General features: G+C 48.4%; 1 protein-coding gene across 2 annotated transcripts in view; it reads right to left on the bottom strand.

The window, feature by feature from the left end:
- IGF1R (insulin like growth factor 1 receptor) overlaps positions 1 to 27,285 on the bottom strand; it is a 299,068-nt gene that overhangs the window by 21,853 nt on the left and 249,930 nt on the right. The window contains exons 6-15 of one of the 2 annotated variants that reach the window (XM_047766801.1): positions 22,780 to 22,994; positions 20,789 to 20,915; positions 18,742 to 18,980; positions 16,368 to 16,535; positions 15,992 to 16,196; positions 10,700 to 10,983; positions 9,016 to 9,152; positions 8,237 to 8,396; positions 3,269 to 3,371; positions 2,211 to 2,281 (exon numbers count right to left, since the gene is read on the bottom strand). In XM_047766801.1, the coding sequence (XP_047622757.1) occupies positions 2,211 to 2,281; positions 3,269 to 3,371; positions 8,237 to 8,396; positions 9,016 to 9,152; positions 10,700 to 10,983; positions 15,992 to 16,196; positions 16,368 to 16,535; positions 18,742 to 18,980; positions 20,789 to 20,915; positions 22,780 to 22,994 (1,709 nt within the window). Of the gene's footprint in view, positions 1 to 2,210; positions 2,282 to 3,268; positions 3,372 to 8,236; positions 8,397 to 9,015; positions 9,153 to 10,699; positions 10,984 to 15,991; positions 16,200 to 16,367; positions 16,536 to 18,741; positions 18,981 to 20,788; positions 20,916 to 22,779; positions 22,995 to 27,285 lie in introns of both variants that reach the window. The other variant, XM_047766800.1, reaches the window with a different exon arrangement.

Here is a 27,285-nt window from a genome sequence, read left to right on the forward strand (position 1 = left end):
GCCGGAACAGAGTAAGTTAAATAAGGTGATAGTGTTTCTACCTGTTGACCTGGGTTTTGCTTCTTTGTTTTGTTTTTAAAGAATTAAGACAATTAGTGGAGTTCCCATTGTGGCTCAGTGGTTAACGAGTCCGACTAGGAACCACGAGTTTGCAGGTTTGATCCCTGGCCTTGCCCAGTGGGTTAAGGATCCTGTGTTGTCATGAGCTGTGGTGTGGGTCGCAGACGCAGCTCAGATCCCGAGTTGCTGTGGCTGCGGTGTAGGCCGGCAGCTATAGCTCCCATTGGACCCCTATCCTGGGAACCCCCATATGCTGCAGGTTGCGGTCCTAAAACGACAAAAAAAAAAAAAAAAAAAAAAGAATTAAGGCATATTATGAAAACATTCTGGAAAAACACAAAATTTGAATTCAAACTGCCATCAATGTCTGATAGGATTGTATTAGTTCTCTCTAAAAACTTTCTGGTACTGCAGAGTCAAAGCTACAAATGCCTATCTTCTCTGCTTTATTTTGAAGTCAAGCAGCATCTCTGAAGTAGTCTCATTCCACACTGACAGAGGGGGGGAGCGGCCTTGCATTTCCCCTATAAATTCCGTTAAGTGTGTGATGACTCCTCACCTTCCTTGATTACCAAAAAATCCTATTATTTATACAAACAATGCATAAAAACTGTTCTTTTATGAAAGAAAAAGATCATCTCCACAAGTAACTATTCTTATAAGTTTGGTGTGATCCTTCCAGAATGTTCTCTGTCTCATATACAGACGTGTAGGTATGTGTGTGGGTGTCCATATATATGCATTTAAAAAATACAGCTCTTCTAGACCTTTATATAAAGAGGAATAATGTCCTTATTATCCTGCACCTGCGGCATACGGAGGTTCCCAGGCTAGGGGTTGAATCGGAGCTACAGCTGCCGGCCTACACCACAGCTCCCGGCAATGCCAGATCCTTAACCCACTGAGCGAGGCCAGGGATCAAACCCCCAACCTCATGGTTCCTAGTCAAATTTGTTTCCACTGCACCACAACAGGAACTCCTGAAATAAAACTTTATACACTTATATAGTGCTTTGACATTGTCACAACGTTTTCATACGTTTTCTCATTTGATCAGGATAAGCAATGAGAATAATCGTGACTCTATTTCACATCTCCTGACCAAACACTTCCACTTCTAAAGCATGAGAGAGGCAAACATGTTTCCTAAACACATCAGCCTCATCCCATGCACTATTTATTCACCTGACAAAGAGGAGGTCCAGCTCCTCCTGTGTGCCTGCTTGTCCGCCTGCCCCCAGGACTTCACAGTCTTCCTCCAGGGCGACTGTGCCACATGCCAACAAGATGCCAGGGCTGTGGCATCTTGACTTAACTACCTGGCTCTACTTGACCGGGGCAAGTTTCTCCCCTGAGCCCTGTTACCCCATGGACAGATAGATGAGCATCAGAAAATCCATCTTATGGGGTTCTGGGATCAAAAGGGATCGCATTGTGAAAGTCTCCAGCAAAGTGCCAGTGAGAGGCACCCACTGACCAATGTCCCACTCTGATTTACCTTGACAAGTTTTGATTTTGGCAAACTAGGAAGATAAGACAGCAAAAAAGGAAAAAAAGAGAGAGCCATTGAGCGCAAGCCAGCTTCCAGGTCAGACCTCTTCAGCGTTGAACTGAATGGCCCTCAGGACTTAGAACCAGAGGGAATGCGAATGGGCCATGAGGGACGGAGTTGTACCACCCCAGTCAGGAGGAAATGAACAGAAAATACCCCAGACACAAAGAGCAGAGAGGCCTCGGTGATCAAAGCCAATTGTAACGATACGGAACTCAAGCTGCAACTAGTTTAAAAGGACTGTTTTGTCAGCTGCAGCATACCCTCCAAGTAGATGTGGACAATTATTCAGCTTTTTTTTTTTTTCATTCTAGCATAAAATTTCAAGCAATTAAATAAAATGATTACTGTGCTGGCCATACTCATCTCTGAAGCCTGCTTTTCCTTGGGGCAGCCCAGATGGTACCAGAATTTCTGACCTATTCAGAGAACTGCTCAACACTCTGATTTAAAAAAAAAAAAACAAAACTGTTAATGGAGACAGATCTGAGGCCAAAGCTACCTCAAAATAATGCAAACCTCTTCCCCCTCAATTACTAACACTCCCCAGAGCTCCTGATCTGGGCCCCTCGGCAGTGAATGCAGTTTAGAGGCTCACCATCAGCTGCGCTGAAGTACTCCGGGTTCACGGAAGCATACAGCACTCCATTCCCCAGCCTGCTGTTATTTCTGTCAAAAAGGATGAAATTTAGGTTAGAGGAAAAAAAAAAACAAAAAACAAAAAACATCCCCATGCTTCTCTCTGTACTTTCATCTTTGTTATCCCAATTTTATTTGTTCTGTTTCATTAAGGATCAAGAGGGGCTGTGGGGGGAAGGGAGGGTACTGTCATGACAACTCTCATCACACTCCTGATTCAGGGTGAGCCAGCAAGACACTTGCTGCCTCTTTTGCTTATTATTGTCATTGCTATTATTACTATATTATGTTTTGCCTGCACTGGAGGCAAGTGGAAGTTCCTAGACCAGGGATCAAATGTGAGCCACAGCAGCGATCTGAGCCGCTGCAGTGACAAAACTGGACCCTTATCCCACTGAAGCACAAGCGAACCCCACTTGCTGCCTCTTTTGGCTTCTTCAGTGGCCTCAGATTAGAGCTTGTACAGAAACATTGTTTCTTCACCTCATTGAAAACTGAAAGGCGTATATGATGGATGGGGTTAAGATACTGAAAAAGCTTTGCATAAGCAGCAGTATCTGTGATGGAACCACCAGTGTGAGCAGTGACCCATACTCCCAAGAAAGTGTTTTCTGTTGTTGAATCATTAGAAAACATTTTATTTTTCTGTGAAGAACATTTGATCGGAAAAATCAGGTTTTTTGGAGTTTCCGTTTTGGCTCAGTGGTAACGACCTGACTAGTATCCATGATGATGTGGATTCCTCAATCCCTGGACTTGCTCCGTGGGTTAAGGATCCAGCCTTGCCCATGGCTGTGGTGTAGGCCAGCAGCTGCTGCTCCAATTCAACCTCTAGCCTGGGAATTTCCATTTGCCACAGGTTCAGCCCTAAAAAGTAAAAAAAAAAAAAAAAAAAAAAAATTGAGTTTTCTGATCCATAAGATAGTTCCTCAAAATCCTAAAAAGTGGACTTTAACTCAGGTTCAAATCAAACCAGTTAGATGGCAAAGTGTCTGACCTTCTCACCAAGTCACTCACCTCTTTCTGTGGAAGACGTACAACATTATAACCAACCCTCCTACTATCAACAGAACGGCCACTGGTAGGGCAATGATCAGATGGATGAAGTTTTCATATGTCGCTGCAGAAATAAGGGGGAAATGAGAGAATGTCACTGGGTGAACAAACTGCTCATTTCATCTGCTTACATTTTGCTAGAAGTGTGACAAAAATCCCTGCGAATTCCTTTACTGCCCAGTCACAAACTAGGAGTTCTGTGGTCAACAGTATTGGAAGTAACAGCAAGAAACACTGAGTTATTTGATGAAATGAAAAAAAAAAGATGAAATGAATGCAGACTGAGTAGAGTCATTTTTATTTCCAAAGCACAGTGTTTTTGTCTTTTTTTTTTTTAATCTTTTATGGCCACACCTGCAGCACATGGAAGTTCCCCCACCTGGGATCAAATCTGAGTTGCAGCTGTGCCCTAAGCCAAAGCTGCGAAAACGCTGGATACTTTAACCCACTGCACTGGGCCAGGGATCGAACCTGTGTCCTGGGGCTGCAGAGAAGCCTCCAATCCCATTGTGTCAAAGTGGGAACTCCAGCACAGCATATTCTGAAATAATAGCTCAAATAATGGGCTCAAGCAAAATAATGTTTGTATGCAGTTTGGTGACTATTAGTGGAATTGCATATATTTGCTAAAATAAAATGAACTGAGGTTCTTACGTGCATAGTGCTCAAGCTGCACTGACTTTTATCTGTATTAAGACCATTCCACAGACAATTAAAAAAAAAAAAAAAAAAGTAACTGCATGCTACCCCTGGCCAAAGCTGCTCTGAGTTCTCCCCAAACATCAGAGTCTATAGTTACAAGTCTGGGACCCCAGAGCTCTCTGCAGCGCTTGCTCCTCACCCACCTCTGGTGTCACATATGTGTCCCCAGCACTCCGATGACAGATGCCAGGCTGAACACCGATCCCTACTCTTGAAAATTCTGCCGGACGCTGGAAATCAACACATCTGTAGGTAGCCTAAGAGCCAGACAAGTGGAGTGCCTGACTGTGAGGTTGCAAAGGTGGAGGAGGGGAGAGAGGGAAAGGGAGTCAGGGGAAGCTCTTCAAGCACAGAGGGTGGGTGGAAATGATACTGGAAAGAAAGCAGGGCTGCTCCCAAGGGCCCTTGTCCAAGCTAAGCAGTCTGAGCTTCATTGTGCAGGTTGAGGCACCGGTGAGAGCTTTCCAGCCCCGAGGTGAACTGGGGATTTGTGCAGGGATTGGTGGCTGTGCCTGAGGACGGCCCGAGGGGCTGGCAGTGGAGAGATGTGTGGGCAGTGGGTGGGAGGGGCCCTGGGCGTGCTCTGCTTCACCCAGCTCAGACCTCACCAAGAAATTGCTACTTCTTTCCTACAAATGAGAGGTTCAGAGGTGAAGGCCTCCCCCAACCCAGGGTCACACAGGCAGCTGGTGGGCCATGGCCTTGGTATTGGAATCCAGGCTTTCTGCACCCCCAGTTCACAATTTCCCTACAAAGCAAGTGCCCTGGAGGCTCTGAGCTGAGGTGGTGATGGTGGTGATAACAGAGGCCGGATTCCAGAGCTATTTTGGAGGCAGAATCAAAGAGAGGGGGGCTTGATTGCGAAAAGGGTGGCAGGTGAGAAGGAAAAGTGAGGGATGGCTGTAAGATTCCTGGCTGGGGTGACATGTGGATTACTGGACCACTGACTGGGCTTAGGAACAAGCAGAGAGATTCTGAAGGGAGCACCTGTGATTCTGGTTTTGTGCATGAGGGGTCCCAAGTGCCCTGGGACTCCCAAGTCGAAGTGTCCATGTGGAAGTGAGGTTGGAACTCACTGGAGACCAAGGTACACCCGTCGATTATTTTGCCGTTAACTCTACTAATGTTATCACTCTTTAAGGACTATTTAAGCTATTTTCATTTTTTTACTTAAAAATATTTTTATCTGGAGTTCCTGTCATGGTTCAGTGGTAACAAATCCCATTAGGATCCGTGAGGACTCAGGTTCGATCCCTGGCCTCCCTCAGTGGGTTAAGGATCCACCATTGCTACAAGCTGTGGTGTGGGTCACAGATGCGGCTCGGATCTGGCATTGCTGTGGCTGTGTGTAGGCCGGCAGCTGCAGCTCTGATTTGACCCCTCTCCTGGGAACCTCTATATGCCCGAAGTGCAGTCCTAAAAAAAAAAAAAAAAAAAAAATTTTTTTTATATCAAGCAGCTCTAAAAATGGATGCAGGCTGCTACATTTCCTAATTTGTGAGAATACTTGCAAGTTAACATTGCCTTTGGGAAGCTAGTGGAGCTTCTTTTTGTCCCCTGAGGATGATTTCTTATATTTCTATCACTTACACTACTGGTCAGGTTGTACTGTGTTCTTTTTGAGTTTCACATTTCAATGGGGACATGGAGAAACTGGAACACAGCCAAGGAAGAACAAACTGATTGAATGGTTAGAAAATTGGTCCATGAGACTGGGCTACGAGAAAAGGCCACAAACCTGAGATTATTTAGTCTGGAGGAGAAAAGCCTGAAGAGTAATTTAATAGTATTCAAGCACACCAAGTGTTCCTAAAAGGAGAGCTGTTGCCAGAAAGCTTCCAAAGCTTCTGTCTCCTCTGAGGATTAAATAGGAGGAAATGAGACTCAACCGTAGCAGGAGAGAGTCTTGTCTGACATGAGGAAAAACTTCCCGATGGTAAAGGAGGCCACGCAGATTTAATTTCCTTGCGGTGTGTGCCAACTTCTGCTGGAAAGGTGCCATCAGAGGGGTTCTTGGGTTTCCCATTAGCATTCTAGCACTCACAGGGTTAAAAATGGGGAAGCAGTGGTAGAGAGGAATATGTTATCTCTGGGTATAAGCCAAGGTCACTGAACCCCAGAAGCCAATGCTGCTGTTTTAAAGAACACAGCACGCCAGGCCTCTAAACCTAGGCTCTGCTCCTAAGGGATGGATGTGGACGTGGTGGGGGAGGGGAGAAAGCAAGCCACTTCTTTGGAGAGGGTTCCCGGAATACTGTTGAAAGTTCCAGCAATGGAGTGGGTGGCACCAGCCAACTGGAATGAGTAGGTTAAATGGACCACATGGAGAATTCAGACTATTGTAGTTGATGGAATTATTTTGCCTAAGCATCTGTTTACCCCTCACACAGTGCCAGGCTCATAAAATCCTGCCTCAAGGTCTGCAATTCTATCCACCCCCCGATTCTGCTTTTGGTATCTGTCACTATGTGGATTTCCAAATACCAGGCATGTCTTTGACTATTAGGTGCTAACCTAGGTGGACTGCTCAATCGATTGCATCCTGAATTTAAAAACTCAGACTCCACACCAGAGCAGCACAGATACGGACACCAGGAGGGACCAGGGCAGTGGAAAGTGCTCACTTGACCCAAAAGTAGCACCACAAAGCAAGGCAGGGCTGCATTTTCTTGCGGAAGCAGTAAGGAACACAGTGTTATGCCAAATTTGACTCCATTATCTGAACATGAAATAATCTTAAAAATTTGGTTTATAGGAGTTCCTGCTGTGGCACAGTGAATTAAGAACCTGACTGTAGTAGCGTGGACAGCTGCAGAGGCACGGGTTTGATCCCCGGCCTGGTGCAGTACATTAAAAGGATCTGGTGTAGCGTAGGTTGTAGCCACGGCTCGGATTCAGTCCCTGGCCTGGGAACTTCCATATCATGGTGTGCCCCCCTCCCCAAAAAAATATTGGTTTCTAATACAAAACAGTAGAAACTCAATATGGAAAGAAAAAAAGGGATATTTACGTCACCAAATGAAAACATTGAGTTTTCTTGGCCAAGCAAGTTCAGGGCCCTTATTGTGCTCATACATTTTATAAAATTGTTTTAAAATCTAAAATCCTCACAGAGAATGGCCTCTTAAGAATTCTGTCTGTCAAAGGTTTGAGCACAAACGTACAAAATGGCTCAGTCTCTGTGTCAAATGGCAAGTGCCACGTGCTTTCAATGTACATTGCTGCTTTAGAAGTGCATGTGGGAGTTCTCGTCGTGTCTCAGCGGAAACAAAGCTAACTAGTATCCATGGGTACTGGGTTCGAGCCCTGGCCTCACTCAGTGGGTTGGGGATCTGGCGTTGCCATGGGCTATGGTGTAAGTTGCGGACGTGGCTCAGATCCTGTGTTGCTGTGGCTGTGGTGTAGGCCAGCAGCTGCAGCTCCAATTTGACTACTAGCCTGGGAAGCTCCATGTGCCGCAGGTGTGACCCTAGAAAGTCAAAAAACAAAAAACAAACAAAACAAAACAAAAGTTGGAGTTCCTGTCGTGGCTCAGCAGTTAACGAACCTGACAAACATCCATGAGGACACAGGTTCGATCCCTGGCCTCACTCAGTGGGTTAAGGGTCTGGGGTTGCTGTGGCTGTGGCGTAGGCTGGTGGCTACAGCTCTGATTGGACCCCCCCTAGCCTGAGAACCTCCATATGCCACAGGTACGGCCCTAAAAAGACCAAAAAATAAAAATAAAAAATAAAAGTGCATCTGTATCTTACCGATGAGCAGTGATGAGGGCCATGTCTCAGCCTGGGATGCTATCCTGGCGACTCCTGCCTGCTCTGGAGCAGACTGGACCTGAAGGCCCTCAGGTTTCTGTCACCCGTTATGGTTGAGAGCCCTGAGCCTGAGTCCCAACCAGCATCCCTGACGAGGCAGGAGGCAGGAGGCAGGATGGTCAATTCAGTACTTTGTAAAATGCTCTGACGTAAACCAAGTTGGGAGCAAAAGCCCCCGGCTGTCTCCCTCAAAAGAGGGGCTCAGAGTCTCTCGCTGCCCATCAGATGAGGTAAGGACTCCAAGTGTGGCAGCTCCTTAGCCTGAGCTCCCAGACAAGGTGTTGGCAGAAGCATGACTCTTCTGAAAGTTGGCCACCGGAAATTAGAAAACCAGAGAGCCACGACCAGCCAGGCTTCCCCAGTCCCGGCCCCACCTGCTTTCAGTCTTCCCAGCTGCTCCCTCCTTAAGCCTTACTTTTGGCCTGGACGTAGAAGAACACAGGTTCCGTCCACGACCCATTCCCGGAGAGAGAGGTGGCCTGAATCCGGGCCGTGTAGTTCCCTGGGTTGAGCCGGTTCAGCTTGGCCCCTCCATACTTCCTGTACTCCTGTCTGGACACACATTCCCGCTGATCCTGGGGAAATAAACATTTGCGTTTGCGTCCATCTCCCACACATTCTGGGGAAATGGGCGACTACTGCTACCTCACCCCTCACCTCCCACCCAACAGTGACCCAGAGCTGCAGTGAAAGGGAAAACACCCAGTTGTACAGTGTGGCAGCCCTCCAGGAACTGTGAGCACAGCCAAGCTCTAAACAAACCTTATTTCTTTAGCTAAAAAGACTTCCAGAAAGACTAAGTTCTTAAGGCCAATCTACTCCAGGTTGAAAGCTGGTTTTCTGCGAAGAAATAGTTTCTTGAGGGTGAGAGTAAACCAGCTCCTTGCACATTCTGAGAAATCCTCAAAGAGAACGGAGTTGGGAGAAAGACCTAAATCCTCAATGATTTACCTCCTGATTTTTATTTTTATTTGTTAGCTGCATGCAGAAGTTCTTGGGCCAGGGATTGAACCTGAGCCACAGCAGTGACAATGTCAGATCCTTAACCTGCTAAGTCATCAGGGAATTCCTCACCTCCTTATTTTATTGTTTAAAGTCTTAAGCTAAGCAGGAGGTGCCCTGTGTCACACTGGAACATATGCCATCTACTGTATTGGAAATATATCCAGACATAGGCCACTGCCCCAGTCTTACCTCGACTTGTGATCCATATTTTATTTCATACATTAGAATCAATCCATTAGGATTCTCAGGTTCTGGCCACTTTAAAAAGATGGAGTTCTCAGGCCGTGGCTCCCAGGTCACTGGCCCGGGAATGTCATCTGCTCCTTCTGTGCAACAATTGAAACAAGCAATGAAGTTAGACTCAAGTCCCCCAAAAAAGACAAAAAATGCTGGATTAAACCTAAGAATACCCTCTTCAACCATGCATACAGGACTGCAGACGGTACCTGCGTTCACTTCTCCTGACCTGACCTCCCATACACAGTAGGTTTCTTTTTTTTTTTTCCTTTTGAGGGTTGTACCCGTGGCATATGGAGATTCCCAGGCTAGGGGTCGAATTGGAACTGCAGCTGCCGGCCTACACCACAGCCACAGTTACATGGGATCCAAGCCACATTTGCTACCTATACCACAGCTCAGGGCAATGCTGTGAGCGAAGCCAGGGATTGAACCCACATCCTCATGGATACTGGTCAGGTTCTTTACCACTGAGCCACAATGGGAACTTCCAGCAAGGGTTTTGGAAGGAACCCAATGGCCTGTAAGTTTCAAGATGCCACCATACCCTCCCTGTTCCCCAGCCCCCAACAAAAAAGCTTACTATCAAGCACAGGAGGAAAACCTCAGCAACCCAATTGTCTTATTTCTGGTACTCAGCTTCTTTACCATGCCGTCAAACACAGGCAGCACTGAGAAGGTACTGAGTGAGCAGAAGCAGATATTCCACCTCCAGGCCAGACTGGACACTTCACGCTTTGCAGCTGCGCAAGGCAGATGCACGCTTTCTGCACAGGCGTGAAGGATGGTCCCTGAGCCACCTGCAAGGACGCTGGTGCTGAGTGCAAGCTCACCACCTCATCAGTGAGTCCTCTAGCTGCCCAGTAAGGCTGGGGTGCCTGTTCTCTTGCTTTTGCTTCTTAAAGCGATTAAACCCAAGGGTGAGCATAAGTCACTGAAAGTTCCAGCTGGGAAAGGCTGTGAGAAAGCAGCTGGGCTATGTCTCGCCTGGAAGGGTGAGGAGACTAAGGCTGGAGAGGCTGGTGGCCACATGTAGGTGCCAGAACCAGGCCAGGGAGGCCCTGCTCCCGGGCCGCAGCCTCTATGCCACTTTGCCAGCTCCACAGGGAAGCCAACTGGGCAGTTCATCCATCCTTAAAGGTGGATGGCTTGCTGTCTGGGCCACAGGTAGCTTCTAAAAGAAGAGGAAGGTGAGGACCAAACAAGCAGGACACAAGGCTCCTCTGGGAGCTGACCTTCAGGAGCTACACTTACTTTGATTCAGGGCAGCCAACTGAGGATTTCACAGAATCTCTGAGAACTCAGGAGAGACCTGGCAAATTTCCCTGTGCATAAATGGGCAAAAAAAGGGGGCCACGGGAATGCACAACATGAACCAAGGAGAGGGAAAAGTGTAGACCCTGAATTGAGTTCCCTGCTCTCAAGCACTCTGTATGGAGAGACTGGGGAGAGAGTGGGGTTGCTATGAATGAACTCCATTCCTGGGCTGCTGGACTAGTGAGCTGCCTACAAAAGACCACTCATTCTTTAATAAGCAGGACTGAGAGTAAGGGTCATTGCCCTGGGTGTCAGCCTCCATGTGTACAAATCAAGGCTGTGAGTGAATTAGGAATGGAGTGACTGGATCACACCATACCTGCAGGCATGGTTCTTGCAAAGACAAAGTTGGAGGCACTGCAGCCCAGCTTCTCAGCCTCATGGTTACAGCTGTGGATGTCAATTCGGTACAAAGTAAAAGGCCGGAGGTTGGAAATGACAGTTCTCTCCTTGTTATCCACTCTGCTCTCAAAAAAAGGGTACTCTGTCTCAAGCTCCTCTGGGTCCGTGACATTGTAGGTGTCCACCACTGTGGTGTTTCTGCTCCGGCTGGACATGGTGGTGTTGGCGACCTGCATGACCTCCCTCCGCTTCCGTTCAGGTCTGCAAAGAAGAGAGAAACTTGACTTGTGAGTAAGGACTTCTACCTCTTTGGTCTTTTCTATGACTTGGGTTAGGGTAACAGAAAGAAAAGAAAAGAAAAATCTTAACCTCAGAATAAAAGGAGCCATTCAACTGCCTTGCATAAGAACCGATAAATAAACGGGGATTTCCTTCCTCATTATTTATTTTGCTTTCTCTCCACGGCAAACCTCAGACTTGCCATACAAACTGCCCCCTGGCTCCCAAAGTGGTTACTCAAAGGTACACAGAGGCCAACTAAAGCCTTAGCCCCCAGCCGCCCCCAGCTCAGCAGAGCCCTCGTTGCTTTATTAGAACATCAGTGCCATCTGCTCCACAGACCTCTTGCTACGTGTCAAAGGTGACTGACCTGCTGGCCACACTGAGATTTACTGGGGATGGGTTAGAGGTCGGGTGTGGGGTGCAGGCCCAGAGAAGTGGGCAGCAGGGTTCACAGGCCTGTAGTGGTGGTTCTTTTGACCACCTTTCTGCTTTGTAGTAAAAGGAAGCTTGTGGTAGCAGGAACTTGCTTGGATCTCAGACCTGTCGCTCTGGGGGCCCCACTAGGCCCCTCCTCCTCTGAAGGGGGCGTCTATATTCTTCTCAGCCTGGTCTTACTTCCCACCCAGCAGGCACCACCATGGTCTCCCCAAGGCCCTGCCCAGGACAGGGGCAGCGTCACGGTCACAGATTTCAGTGGGGCTTAGAACAACAGACATGAACAACAACAAGAGAGCAGAGGGACTGTTTGAGTCACCGGGGGGAGGACGACCACACCCACAAGGACAGGTGAGGCATCCAAGAAGCTGGACGACTCTTCCAGTGGCTGCTTCCATGAGAGCTTGAGAGAGAGTACCCTTTTTTCGAGAGCAGAGTGGATAACAAGTACAAGTCAGAAACCTTAAAAGTAGGCTCCTAGCAGTTACAGGAACCTAGAGAAACACAGTATGAGACCAGTAAGCACTCAGACAAAGAAACAGCCACCCTCAGGTCAGCCATAGGGCAGGCGGGGGCGGGGGCGGGGGGCGGGGGCAGCACTGTCCTGTCCACACTGGGTAACCAGCCGGCATCCCTCTCCTATGGGTGGGCAAAGGGTGGGGAGCTAATGAAACAAACCTCATCCGGGAAGGAAAACGAAAAGCCCAGGAAGGAAATGAAGGGGAGAGAGCCCAAGTTCCCACAGGGGCCCAGGCACCCAGGAGGCTGACACCTGGCAGGCTTCCCTCAAGTCCTTATTTACCCCAGAGGGAAAAACCTGGAAGAGGCTTGGGGAAAGGGGTGCAGGCTCCCCCATGTGTCTGGCCCACGGATTCCCCTCAGAAAACACTGCCATTGCCTCCATGCAGGGGACATACTGGGCTCTGCCCAAAATGTGATACATTCAACACAGGTAAGCTCATTCCAGCTCATCCCAGCCGGCAGAGAACCACAAGGCTAGGGCATGAGCCGAGGGCCCACTGCATCTGCTACCCTGGCGATGGTAACCCATCCTACCCTCATTTATTGCTAGGAAGACCTTTTTTTTGATACAACCAGCAAATTTCCTGCCTTCTCTTCAAAACCGACACAGCACATAAAATCAAGACAACGCCTACTTGCGTGTATACGTAAGAAGTTGCTCGGGTTTAATTCACCACAAAATAATACTGTGTCAAAACTCCTCCTGCAGCCCACTCCTGTTTACCTGGGGTTCCAGCATGAAGTTCACTTGACAGTGTATTTTTTCACCACAGTTTTGGAGGCTGCAGAGCTGTTGCAGTGGATAGGGACTGGGGAAGGCATGGGGCCAACAGAATGGCAGGTCCCAATTCTCTGTCAACAGCCACACTTCCAAATGGTGTGATTCTCTGTAAACAGCAGCCAATGTTATCGCCAGCTTCCCTCACGCCCACGCTTGGGACGACTTACACCTGTCGGAAAACCTGCCTTACTCTTCAACATCTGTTGACATTTCAGTCACTGCAACCAAACTCTGTGACTTAGAACGTAAAGGCGGTGATCAATGAAAAGTGCTCAGCACCAGATAACTGACTCCAGAAAGCAACACACCACCCCTGGGGACGTCCTGCTTCAAGATACATGGGACATGTTCAGCAAACAATGTACCACAGTGGCCTTGACTGGCTGGAAGCCCCCAAATAAACTGTTCTTGTAATGAACTGGAAAAAATAAAAACTGACTTTGGACAATTTAGCTGTAAAACAGAAAAACCTTCCTTTATAATTTATTCAGTCCTTCTGTTACCTGGACACTTCTTTTACCAGAATTCTGTCAGAAATTGTGTGCACATCAGATGCATACCTTAATAGGAGGCATAAAAACACAAATGTGAGATTCTTAGCAATTGTGGCTCCTCACCATGGGCCAAATGGTATTATAGCTGTCCTATGAAATGAGGGGCAGGTAGCAGAACCAGACTTTGGAGAGAGGCCGTGAGGACCGCAGGGTGGATGCATATACATTCATAAGGTGAATGTAGCAAAGAGGAAACTTATCTTGAACTCAGCAACAAAAACACAGGGCATTCACGATATCTGTGTGGCTCTGCCGCAATATCCTCTGATCCATGTTCCACGATGGATGAGTGAAAATAGCACTGCCTGGTGACTATAAACAGAGAGCTAAGGGCTTTTTAGCAAAACCATTCCCAAGCCTGGACTCACAACCTGGACCTTGGGCAGGTTGGTGGTCCAAGACGGCAATGTAGCCGGTGTCTCTGATGGAGAATGAAGTGACAGCTCCTGCCTAGCCTGCCTGGGATGCTCAAAATCCATCCTCTTCTGGGTTCACAGGAAGTAGGGAAGAGCCTCTGCTGGCTTGGGATGGGGGGGGGGGCTGGGTGCAGGGGGCATGGGCCATGGGCCATGTTGAGATGCCATGAAGGAAAGAGTCTTGGTGTACAGGGAGGAGGGCCAAGCCCTAGATTGATCATTAATGATCAGGATGGTGCAGAAGCCACTGAATCTGGGTTCTAGTTTCAAAACATCATTGGGCTATTTTCCAGTCTGGAAACCACACACAGTATACAGACTATCTGGACTAACATGTGAACCGCAGTCCTGTCAACCATCTGCAAACAGGACATGTCACCAGCAGAGCAGGTTGGGAGGTTCAGGGGTAGAAAGCCACTAAGTGATGCAGAGCTTCGTTCTGCAAAGGGAATAGTGCCTCCAGTTCTAAAAGGACTTGATTCCGTTTTAATGATTTTTCAAAGCAAGATGTCTATTTTTGACTATTATACAAATATCAAGAGGGTCCCTTGACCAAAAAAAAAAAAAAAAAAAGTCTCTTCCAAAACCGTTTGTTGCTAAAAACCTAAGAGCCTTTAGGGTGAAGCAACTAGAGAACCCACAGAAGCACAGAGGCTGGGAGGAGAGTGATCACTAGACTAGGCCAGCAGCGGGGCTGTCGGCTGTGGCGCCTGGGGGTCAGGGAAGACAGGCTTGTAAGTCAGCACTGTTCTGCGTGCTGATCCTCTGCCCAGATTCAGGCACGATGTTGTTTCCAAACTCTGAACTCTAATCTTTCAGGAAGAAAAGGGAGCCATCAGCCACCACCCTGTTTCTATCTCCTCTCCCTGACATCACACGGTTACTCTGCTGAAGGTCCCTCCACTGTTTTTTCCTTTTACTGTTGTTTGTTGTGGTAAAATAACCATTTAACATTTTTAAAAAAACCTAACCAACTTTTGACATTTCAGCACTTTGAGGTGCACTATTGAGTGTCACTGAATACAGTTATAATGCTACACAACCGTCGCTACTCCTTCCAAAAGTTTTCATCATCCCAAACAGAAGTTCCACATGCATTAAGGAGTAACTCCCCCACTTCCCCTCCTCCCTACCCTGAACAACCTCTAATCTACTGCCTGTTGCTATGAATCTGCCTGTCGCAGACATTCCATATACATGGAATTACACAGCATCTCCTTCTGTATCCAGCTGCTTGCATTCAGCATTGTGTTTTCACAGTTCACCCATGCTGTAGTCCATGCTTCAGAATCACATTCTTTTTCATGGTTGAATAATATTCCATTGCAAAGAAAGACCACATTTGTTCATCCATTAATCTGCCAGTGGACACAGGGGCTATTCCCCGATTTTGGCTATTTGAATAATTCTGCTCTGAACGTTTACTTTCCTCTGGTTTTATCTCTACTTGGCAGAGACGGGAGTAGCAGAGCAGACAGATGCCCTGGGGCTGGGCTGCTGGCCTTTGAAGGGCTATCTTCTATGTGGCTCCCAAACCTGCTTGGCCTGAGGCACTTGGTTATGCTTTTTTTTGGTTTGTTTTTGGTCTTTTTAGGGCTGTACCCACAGCATATGGAGGGTCCCAGGCTAGGAGTCAAATCAGGGCTATAGCTGCTGGCCTCTGCCACAGCCACAGCAACAGCAACACCAGATTCAAGCCGAGTCTGTGACCTACACCACAGGTCACGGCAACACTGGATCCTTAACCCACTGAGTGAGGCCAGGGATCAAACCTGTGTCCTCATGGATACTAGTCAGATTCGTTTCCGCTGAGTCATGACGAACTCCCTCAGTTATGCTTTTAGGTTGGGTCCCTTTCAGAACCAACTCTGATTTTCTCCCTCTCACTGCCCTCCTCCTCATCGGGCTGAGAGGCATCAGGGAGGAGTGGGAAGGGCAGACAAGCGCCCAAATCCAGGCTCCTTGATCGCTGGTTTCTGTGAGTGTGGCCAGGTGACTACTGCTGTCTAAGCCCATGTGTTCTCTACAGGAGGCTGGCAGCTGCCTTGTCACCTGTCACCTGTCACATGCCACTGCCTATAGCACAGGTGTCGGGCTCTGAGCCCTCCCCTGGGGGCTGAATGCCTGGGGCAGTAATCCCACCTGGCCAAGTTGAGAGCCTACACTGCTGTCCCACCTCCACAGCCACTGGGTCTCACCTTGAGGCTGCTGACCGACAAACCACCGGGTGGAGAGGAAGAGCCAGGACCTGCCTGAGGACACCTTTAAAGGACACGTACCTGGGCACAAAGATGGCATTGTGCAGGAAGTTCTCGAAGACCTTGCGGTACTCAGCCTCCTCCTTCTCTGCCTGCTTCTCAGCTTCTGTTTTGGGGCAAGCACAGCATGGTCCCTTCTCCCCACCACACACTTCAGTCTTGGGGTTCTCTGTAGCCTCCTCGACATCAATGGTGCCATCAGCATACTTCCTGATGGGGATTTTGTCTGCTTGGAAAAGAGCAGCCCAAGGAGAGCCAAGTTACCTAACCGGTGTGGGAAGACACCGCGGTTAGCACCTGTGACCATGGCCAAGGCTGCACACAGCAGCAGCCTGATGCTGAATGCGTAGCATAGGGCTCGGGAGTCAGAGCCACAGGTGTCCCATGTCCCCCTCACCTTTGGAGCAATAATTATGCCGGTAGAGATAGCTGTCCTGAGGCTGGCGCTGCCACCGCACGATGTAGTAGCTCAGGTTGCCATTGGGCAGGGAGGGCGGGTTCCACTTCACTATCAGCTGAGAAGAGGAGTTTGATGCTGAGAGGACATCCAGGGGAATGGAAGGAACTGGAAAGGGGAACAGAGGACCTTTTACAACACTCAATGAACCCATCACCCAGGCTGCCAGAGACACAATGTAAACCCATGAAAAGCCCAAAGTCTGACCTGGAGAGGAAAATGGTGTTGGACGCTGAAACACATAACAAAAACTGAACCTTGTTTTGAAATCATATTAATTTCCCGGTACCTGTTCTCAGGGAATCTCTGTGATAACAAATGTCATCAGAGAGCTGCAGATGGAACTGGGTGGGAGGGGGTAGGGCAGAGCCAGGGTTGGGAGGGATGACTTAAGACCTTCAGTTAATTCAAACACTGAATTCTCATTTATTACAACTGCCATCCGCCAGAACATTTAACTCCAGCAGCAGTCTCAGCAAATGGTGAAACTGACTGACTTGTCTTTCATCTGAGATTCTGAATCTCTGAGAAAAATGGCAAAAAGCCAAAAAAAGAGGGAAGAAAAAAGGGTGCTAGAGAGAGAGAGAGAGAGAGAGAGCGAGCCAGGGAGGGAGTGCTTTGGCAATGCAAAGTGTCTGGAAATCTACTGATTCTGTAATCACAATTCAATGGAACTATGACAAGCAGTCTAAAACATCTGGAAAACACATAAAACCCTGATTTCAAGCCATGGGCTCCGTTACCAGCAAAACCTTTGATTTACAGGCAAAGCATAATAATCTGGTCATGCTTTACTTACTATTGCCCTCCAAACCCAAACTCAGGGCTGACCTGTGTGTAAAGGGCAAATGCATCTTGGGACCACTGAAATCTTATTTTCATTGGGGTCATAAAAAAAAAAAAGCACTGATTTTGTCCAAAGAGCAAAAGACACTTTCACTGTTTATCACTTTTGCAACATGGTCATGAAAGCTGCTTTTAAAATTTGAAAGCTTAAGGTGCAAAATATTATTCACAAGGTGCTGAACACCTGTAAGGAAGGACAATTAGGGAAAAGGTTCTGACTAACGCTAACTTTTTCTGGGAAAAACGAAAACTACTGAATGCTAGGTCTCTTTAGCGCTTGCTAGAACAAGTATTTCAGAAGCACACAGCTTACCCTAGATATTTCAATAACAAGTGTCACAAAAGAGCTGAGGTGAGGGACCAAGTTATTCTCTGTCCCTACCACTAGTGAGGACTGGGGCCAAAAGGAAGCAAACGGACTCACTTTGTACGGTGCCTTGTTTTCCATCTTTGGGGAAAGGAAACAAGTTTCCTAAGAATTGGTCATAATAAAGAAAGATTTTTTATTTTTCTCAAATTAGCTACAATGGATTACTTCTAAATTTTAGGTGGAACAACTTAGTCTGCTGCCTTTGTGCCTCTGCTGCAACATCCCGGGCCTCAGATCAGAAGCCTGTATCACATGTTTTGATGTAAACACTGTACCATCAGTGACATGACCGTGGCCACTTAGAAAACTGAGATGGAATGGGGGAGGGGAGGGTAGGAGGAGGTAGGTGTACGTGGGCTAAAGGATTTCCCCACCATTTCTTCCTCACCCTCTTTAAACTCACTGTGTACTAGCTAATGGGTGTTTTAAAACAGCCGAGGCACTGTAACAATAGCTATCATCTAAGAACATTTGTCAGTGTCTTTTAAAATGGTTTTTATATATTTGGGAAATACACACAAATGTCTGCTTTTATTAGTTCCAGGTCCTAAGGTTGAGAAATAAGGTGGTTTAGAAAATGAAGATCAGGGGAGAAGGGGGCCCATTGTCATCAGTGAACACTTTGAACGTTCACCACACAGTTCATCTGATGTTTTTCAACTTGCGCGTATTTTCTTGGGACGCTCACTGGATCAGGATGAAGATGAGAAACCAGCCAGCCACCTGAGGTAACTGGAACACCAACCAGCATGGTTTCAGTTCCCAGAGGCCCAACTGTCAAAATAACCAAGAAAGGTAGCCATAGAGGTCCGTGTCCAGGTCAGACCTCTCAATCCAATAACCTAGCACCCTGGAGGACCTGGGCTCATAGGTCCAGGATAGTCAGAATGATGATGGAAGATGGTACCAAGTCCAGAAAATGGCCTGGAAGAGGCCAGGGTATTGGGAGTGGGAAAACCTATGCATGGTACTATATGCCAACCAGACAGATGTATAAAAGACAGACAAGGGGCACAGCTCATTGCATCCCTCTGCAATGTTGTATCTCAAGTGAGGACGGAGAGAGCAGAGGAAGTGTGGGAAGGCGGGGCTGGATACCTGAAGCATTGGTGCGAATGTACAAGATCTCACTCTTGGCCCCACGGATGTGGTCATTCTCCACCATGGTGAGGGTCACGGCCTTGACGTAAACGGCGTACTGTGTCCAGGGCTTCAGCCCATGCAGTAGAATGCCAGGCTCGACGTCCTTATTGGGAGGGAGGTCCACGTCCACCATGTTCCAGCTGTTGGAGCCACAGGCATCCTGCCCATCATACTCCGTGACGTTTTTAAAGGGCCTGAAACACAACTGATGCAGCTCAGAGTGTGTTTTACAGGGCTGACACCAAAGTTCTCAGGAACCTCCCCTGGGGCTTCCCACATCACACGTACTGGGAGTTCTAGGTAAAGCAAATAATCAATTAGCTTCTTTTTTTTTTTTTTTTTGTCTTTTGTCTTTTTTGTTGTTGTTGTTGTTGCTATTTCTTGGGCCGCTCCCGCGGCATATGGAGGTTCCCAGGCTAGGGGTTGAATCGGAGCTGTAGCCACCGGCCTACGCCAGAGCCACAGCAACGCGGGATCGTTAACCCACTGAGCAAGGGCAGGGACTGAACCCGCAACCTCATGGTTCCTAGTTGGATTCGTTAACCACTGCGCCACAACGGGAACTCCTCAATTAGCTTCTAATAGAAGACAAAAATGAAGCCATTGGGCTCCAGGTTTTGCACGCTTCTGTACACACTATAGAATCAAACACTCTCCCTCAGGAAGAGCAAGTTCCACACTTCCGGGGACTGAAAACGCTGATCCTTAAAGGTACATGCAAATGTTCCTTTCCTCTCTTCCGTTTAATGAGAACAACAGTTCCTGATAATGACTAACTTTGGGGAAGTTCCCCTGTGGCGCAGCAGGTTAAGGATCTGGTTGCTGCTGCTGTGGCTCAGCTTGCAATCTGATCTCTGGCCTGGGAACTTCTCTTACTGCAGGTACAGCCAAAAAACAAAAACAAACAAAAAAACAAATAAACCTTTGCAGGAAAATGACTTTGCTACAGAAAGACAGTGTCTCCAATGTGCTTCCAAATCTAATTTGCTCACAAACAATTCTGATTGCTTAAGTACCTGGTAACATTCAAATATTTAGTTTCCAGATTATCTCAGATTCTAGCATCAACTCTTCAGTGAAATTTCTAGCCGACATTGCCAGAGCACTGGCCGGACCATCAAAGAGGATGATCACTTTGCACAGATGCAGAGCTGGGGCAGGGACTCCATACCTCTCAGGTGAAAGGGCTCCACAGCCACTGGCTTCTGAAACAGGCACTAACAATAACCCTCCCTGTGGTCATGATGGAAGACCGTGACTGGCTCCCCTGTGTAGGGACATCCTGCAGCTCCAGCAGGGGGAAGGGTGCCAGATGCTGCTAGTGGTGGCTCTGCTTCCAGCTCCAGGGAATCCCAGCGCCTGGGAAAGGGACCCATGGCATCAAGGTGGGACTCGGGTGAGGAGGGTGACTAAGAGGCCTGAGGGAACCAGCTGGATACAGGAGGCATGGAAAGAAAGGGGGGGAGGGACCGAGAAGAGCCACCACCTGGAAGGATGTCCTGGCTGCCGAGGCAGGCCACTATCCTCTGAAGGCACAAGAAAAGACCCAGTAGACTTTGGGAGAAATCCTGGGAGGTTTGAGACAGGAGGTCAGTCTCCCTCCATTCTCCCTCCCTTGTTCAGAAGGCTCATGACCTAGAGCAGAGGGGCCACAGAAGGAGTGATTGGAATAGACAATGGACCTGTCTGGGGGTCACATCACGGGGAGCTAAGCATCCTGTGGGGTGTTCCCAGACCAAGGGTGAGCACACACCAAGGCTGCAATGACATTTCAACCACACCCTCCATCCCTGGTTATGAACTTTGGGACTGACCTGCTTCCCACCAAACAGGTTTCCCCCCTTAGATCCACTTTATTCCAGCACCTCTAACTATGCATTGAAGACTGAAAGGCCTCAAGTTAACATTTTTTGTCTAGAGCTGTCACTGGCGGTGACAGCCAGGAGCATGGTGAGGAGGAAGCCCTGCCAACAGAATGACGTCACCAAGCACAGATACTCACGCTTCCTTGTAGTAAACAGTGAAGCTGATGAGGTCCCTGTAGTCAGGGGGCCGGTATCGGTGCCAGGTGATGATGATGCGGTTCTTCCACGTGGTGGTGGAGGTGAAGTGCAGGACGTCACTTTCACCTGGGGCACAGAGGCACATCCGTGAGTGACACAGGTCAACTGCCTTGCACGAAGACCCTCTTCCCCAAAGTCGGGCTGCCCTGTGAAGCCCTCTTTTGGACTTCTCAGTGGCCTTGTTGTTTCTACTAAGGACCCAAACACTGAACTATGCGGCCTCCGAGGGGCTCGGTCTTTTGTTTTAGGACACTTGGTGGCACTGGGCGTGAACCTGTAATTCCTGACCTGGATGAGAAGAACTGCTGGATAGAGCAAGCTGGCCGTATCTCTCTGCTCATCCCTAAGATGCGGGCCACCGAGGGAATCTGGGAAGGTGAGAGGGGACCTTGCCACTGGCCCAAATCTTCTTAGATGTGATGGCACCTATCCTGCAGTTGTAGATATCCACCTGCTCATGTCAAACTGGCAAAATAGGTAACAGCAGGTGTGTCTCCAGAGAGGAACTCTTTTTAGTTTAAACTTGGTATGGATACATTCCTGTGCAAGGACGCAGGGACTCCTTGGAGGATCCAGCCAGTGCTGACATGCAGTGGGGAATGGATTAAGCCCTTTGCTTCTGGGGGAAGGAGGCCTTTGCTGCTGAGGCAAGACAGGGAGGCTGCCCCCAGCACCCCCGTTTCCTGACCAGATTCAAACTGGAAAGAGAACGGGGAAGAATCCACGACTGCCTCCCTCTCCTATGAACTGTCCTTTCCCCACATGTTTGCCTGACTCCCAGTGGACCCTCAGCAGGTAAAGCAGAGGCTAAAGGGAGCTAGAGACAGTTTATGGGGCCGTATGTGAGGAACTAAGATTGAAAAAGTGTTGCAATTCTGGCTAAAGTGTTATTTAGAAAGGAAATATGGTGTTTCCAAAGGAAAATAAATGGCTACTGTATTCATGATCTGACAAGTCAGACTGGCTGAGTCTAAGGATAAAACACTTGAGACAGTGCTCTGGTAAGGCTGCTTCTGCTGTGATATGAACAGGGGGCGTGGTGGTGGCTGTGGTGGGATGTGTGAGAGAGAAGGCCCTCTAAAAACTTTTCCTGAGCAACCTGAGAATCTCCCAGGTAAATCCAGGGCTCAGCACAACACTGACCTATGCTGAAGTTCTCACAGATTCTCCTCCACCCCCACTGCCATGTGTGCGAATTTGCAAATCACTCTTGCTCACCTAGACTGGTCTCTTTTTTCCTAATACCTGTCCCTTACCAAAAGCTGATGGTGGAGAGACAATCTACTTTTATAGCCCTGTGAAGCCACACAGAACCACACCATCTTTAAAAGCAGTTTTAAACCCTGTTTTTCAGGGCTAGGTGAGAAAGTCACTATAATATCTCCGATGCAAAAACCCTAAAGTAGAAATCAGATAACCAGTGTAAGGTTATAAGTATATTGTTCAAAATTAAAAAAGCAGTATCAATCCAGGGAAGCAGTTTTCATGCTGGGGTGGGAGCCAGGAGGAGGCCAGGTCAGGGGCTGGGGGCCTGTGGCCACAAGGGCTGCTGTGCTTGCAGCTGGGCCCTTCTGCCCTCAGGCCTCCCTTCACTCTGCAGAGAGAGAGAGCCAGCCTCCACTCCCTCCCAGGGCTGGAAGAGACCAGGTCTCCCTTGGAAAATAACCGAATTGTGTGCCTGACAATAAAAGATGCTCAACTCTGTGTATTCTGTAAGCACCTCTTTAAAATCTGAGAACCTATTTATAAATGTTTAGCACTCACAAATAGATGCTCCAGGAAATTTACAAATCTGCCACAAATCTGCCCCACTACTGACTTTGAAGATACCCACGTGTGAGTGGAGTGCTCATCAAGAAGCCCTCCTGTGAAATGGGGAGGGGCCCACAAACGGACGCTGCCATTTAGATGGGGGGGGGGGTCCACTCACAGGAGGCTCTCTCTCCATTGTTCCTGGTGTTTATGTCCCCTTTGCTCTGGCGCCCTTTAGTCCCTGTCACTTCCTCCATGCGGTAAATCTCGGAGACACACAATTTGGGATTGAAAGCAAAGTACATTTTCCCAGCTTTGATGGTCAGGTTGCGATGGTCCCAGTCCCACAGCTGCTGCAAGTTCTGGTTGTCAAGGACGTAGAAGGAGTAATTCCTAGGAGCACAGAAATCCGCATTAGCACCCTTGCCGTTCCCCACCAGCTATGTGGCTCCAGAATACATTGCCTTTGCCTATCAGAGATGTGGCTACAAACAGCATCTAAGAAAGGATAGTTACTGTTATCAATGGCAACGATATGATTCAAGGACAATACTGAAATCGATAAGGCACTAATTAATTTGATGATCCCTCTTACCGACAAATAATGCTTCTCAAACGGAAGGATGCTCCTCGAATCATTCCCTAGAAATGCCTCTGGTTATTGCTCTCAAGCGGAGTATGTACAATGCGCTGGAAATCAGTTCGTGGGAGAACAGATATGCTCTGCTACTCAACCGGAACAGCTTACATATTTGCTGTAGAAAGTCTGCCATTATCCTTGGGGGTAAATCCCATCCGTGCTGTCAGCAGCATATGATGGGGTAGGAGAGAGAATGGGTCGGAGAGACAGACTTGGTGCTGGACCAGCCCTGGGCCGGCTCCCTCCTCTAGATTCACCCACCCTAAAGAGCCTCCACCTTCGGTCCCTGGGGAAAGTGGGGGAGGAGGAATGGCCCCCTATGGGCAGTCCCCCAGGCCACCCTTCCAGGTAACAGCAACTTGGTGTCCAACACAAGCTTAGCCTGCACAAAGCTTATTTTCAGAGTGCTGGGCCCCACCCCAGTATTTCTCATAAGCAGATTTGGGCAGGCTGAGAATCTGCACTTTTTTTTTTCGGTCTTTTTAGGGTCACACCTGCAGCATGTCAAAGTTCCTAGGCTAGGGGTCGAATCAGAGCTACAGCTGCTGGCCTACACCCCAGCCACAGCAACTCGGGATCTGAGCCGAGTCTGCGACCTACACCACAGCTCACGGCAACGCCAGATTCTTAACCCACTGAGCAAGACCAGAGATCGAATTCAAGTCCTCATGGATACTAGTCAAGTTCTTTACCACTGAGCCACAATGGGAACTCCAGAATCTGTATGTTTAACCAGCACCCAGGTGATGCTGACATTGTTAGTGCTATGACCACACTTGGAGAAGCACTGGTCTAACAGAGGCTGAGCACCACCAAGAGGCCAGAGGTCCAAAGCCGAGCAAGTGAGACGTGGGTCCTGCCTTCAGTAGATGGCTGCAGAAGTGGTAGACCCAGCTGTCCACTGCAGGAGAGATGGGAGACAGCCAGCGTGGGTCACCCAGGGAGAAACCCATGTCCAGGGAGGCAAGAGAGCAGGCAGCTCTGGCTTGGGGGCTGGGGAAAGCTTTGCAGGACCCCTCTGTCTGGTCCCTCAGTGAACCAGGCAGGCAGGGCCACGGCAGCCAATTGAAACCTCTGTGCTGATAAGTATGCTCCCCTTCTCATCCCCCAGCCTCAGCTTCCTGTGGGGCTCGCTGAAGCACTCTCTACAAAACTAAGTCTAGGAATTGCTGCAAGACTGAGCTATTCCCAAGACCCCCTCAGGGATCCGCTACACAAATAGCAGAAGATAAAGGATCCCAACCCTCTTTCCAGAGCTGGGACAGCCTGGACAGAAGCTGTCCAATGGACACCTCTCCATGTCCACTGCAGTTCGCTGCCACTGTACCAGGGCCTTTTCTAGGCCTCTACATCTTGTCAGTCCTTAGCCCAAGCCTCGCTTGCTTAGAGCAAAGTAAAAGTTATGGTCCCTGCACTGCTCAGCTGATCCCTACAATTCCCTGGGAATTCACGGGCATTTGGAGATAAGGTCCTTGACTAGCCAATGCCATTCATGAGCTGCATGGCCACAGGCTGGTCACCCAGTGCTTTCTGTAGCCCATGTACTCACTTGGACAACAAGGTGCATGAACAAGTGTCATCAGAGCTTCCTGACGGTTTTAAGGAATCAGGACTCTAGCTTCCTGAGCTGAGGTGGCATCTATGCCACCAGTATGAAGCCCAGCGCCTCCGAGAGTGCTGTGTATGTGCTGGGGGTGGGGGTGGGAGTCATGCTGGCATGGGGGTGCAGTGAACCAATGGATCCAAAGGCAGCACCTTGGAGACCAAGTCGGGCTCCTTACAAACCCACCTGGAGGCTTCCTGACCCTTTCACAGCCACCAAACCAAGTGGCAAAAATGAGAGAGTTGACAGTCCTCTCCTTTAGGTGAAAGCTCACTTCCAACACATTTATCTGCTAGAAAAAGAGTGTATGACATTGTCCATCAGAAACTGGACTCAGGCTCTGCTATGCAACTAAAGGCCATGTGTGCGGTGGGAAGCACGGGGATCTAGACAGTGGATCTGCCCTGCCCACTCAAGCTGCTCCCTTGTTGCCAGGCTGCAGGGGATGCTGCTGGGAGGAGAGGGGTTCGTGCAGTCACACAACTGAAGGTGGGGTTCACAGGTAGAGACAGATGACTCCTGTAGTTCCCATGGTAGCACAGCAGTAATGAACCCAACTAGTTTCCATGAGAATGCAGGTTCGATCCCTGGCTTCGCTCAGGGGGCTAAGGATCTGGCATTGCTGTGAGCTGCAGTGTAGGTTGCAGACCCAGTTTGGGTCCTATATTGCTGTGGCTGTGGTGTAGGCTGGAAGCTGTAGCTCTGATTTGACTCCTAGCCTGGGAACCTCCATATGCTGTGGGTGTGGCCCTAAAATGACAAGGAAAAAAAAAATGAGTGAGAAAGAGAGGCAGATGACTTCTGTCACAGGGCCAATATTGCCCTCAGAATATTCCCAGCTCTGAAGGACATTCTTCAGCATCAGTATGAACTCCATGGGTCTGGCTGTTCCCAGGTCCTCAAGTTGGCTGCAGAATCTCCTTGTAGGTGAAGAAACCTCTGGGCCAGGGAGTAAAGGCCAATTACCCAGGCCAAGCTTCTGGCTCAACCCAGGATGAGGCTTTTATATTAGTAAACAAATTTCACAAGCAGGGAAGAGAACCTCACCAAAAATACCTTCCGAACAAAACATGCTTCTCCCCAGGGGAGAAAGCATGAATTATAAATCAGGAATTTGACAAATGAATGGCAGGCACACTGAAATTCTGTGTATGTGATTAATCACTTTGAAAAGCAAGATTATCTCTTTATAGTAAACATAAACATTTTCTTACAACTCTGAGAAGGCCTGGAGCCAGGATACCAATATCAAATAAAACCTGGGCGTTATGGAGCCTCTGTAAGTGACAGAAAAATACAAATAAAACCGTTAGCAAAATAATAATCAGCCATTCATGAGCTGCCTGTCAATATTGCTCTTGTTTTTCGACCCCAGCTATGGGCCTGGCTCCCCCCACATTCGTTCCAGGATCAGGTGAGGATTGAGAGATGGTAAAAGGCAGAAACTTGCCTGTGCATCTTTGACACACTCATACACACACCTCGATTTTATTGTTTCCTAAAGGAAATGGCTAAGTCAATTATTCTGTAAATGTGATTTCCTAATTGTTTCTAAGTTGACTGCCTTTATATTCAAAGCATATTTACAAAAATTAAATTATTTGTTTACTTTTCTGACCCTTTACATGGGCTCTGTGGTGCCTGGGTTTAATTGGTATTTCATACTGGCTCCAGCTCTTGTCAAGGCTGTGGAAAAATGTTTATTTCTATACTGGGGTTGCTCCTTCCCCCATCTGTCAAAATGTGGACCAGTGTGGGCAGCTACCTCCTATATCATTTACAATAATATTCTAAATAGGTATTACATGACTAACTGTTTTCTTTATGGCTCCAGTCTCAGGGCTGTCTTACCTCTGAGTTGTTAACACCACCACCTCCCCGACTGCTCGAGTGAATAGCAGGAAGGATGAGGAGGCAGAGGAAGGCAAAGGGCTGGGGATTCGCCTGGTCTTTGGAAGACAGCCCGGGCCCAGGGCTTGGAGCCTGGCACATGGGGACCCAAAGATCTGGATGCAGCATTATCTCCAGTAGTCACTAAGCAACAACTCTAGGCAAAGTATTTCTTTGGCTTCTCCCAGGCTGGGGCAGATGGGGCTGAGGATAAGATCTCCAGCCCAAGGAGCAGGAAGGGATATCCTCCCCCCACCCCCACACTTGCAGCCTTTGCTGACAAATTGGAAAAAAAAAAAAATCATCATCCCCCTTCATTTCTCAGAGAAAAAAAGCATGGCCTCTTTCCGGCTGTCTCTAGGGGGCATCAGAACCCAGCACATGGGGGCTGTCTCCAGCATCCCAGCAATCTGCAGCTGATAAAGGCCTTTTCACAGATGCTGCCTCCTACCCACCTGCAAGGGGTTGCTTTCTACTACGTCCAGTCTCCCCCAAGTTCAATATTTACACCAGCCTTGGGGGTTCATCAAGGGTGGGAATTTATATTCGAG

This window comes from Phacochoerus africanus, chromosome 2 (assembly GCF_016906955.1).
Source record: "Phacochoerus africanus isolate WHEZ1 chromosome 2, ROS_Pafr_v1, whole genome shotgun sequence".
Taxonomy (NCBI): Eukaryota; Metazoa; Chordata; class Mammalia; order Artiodactyla; family Suidae; genus Phacochoerus; species Phacochoerus africanus.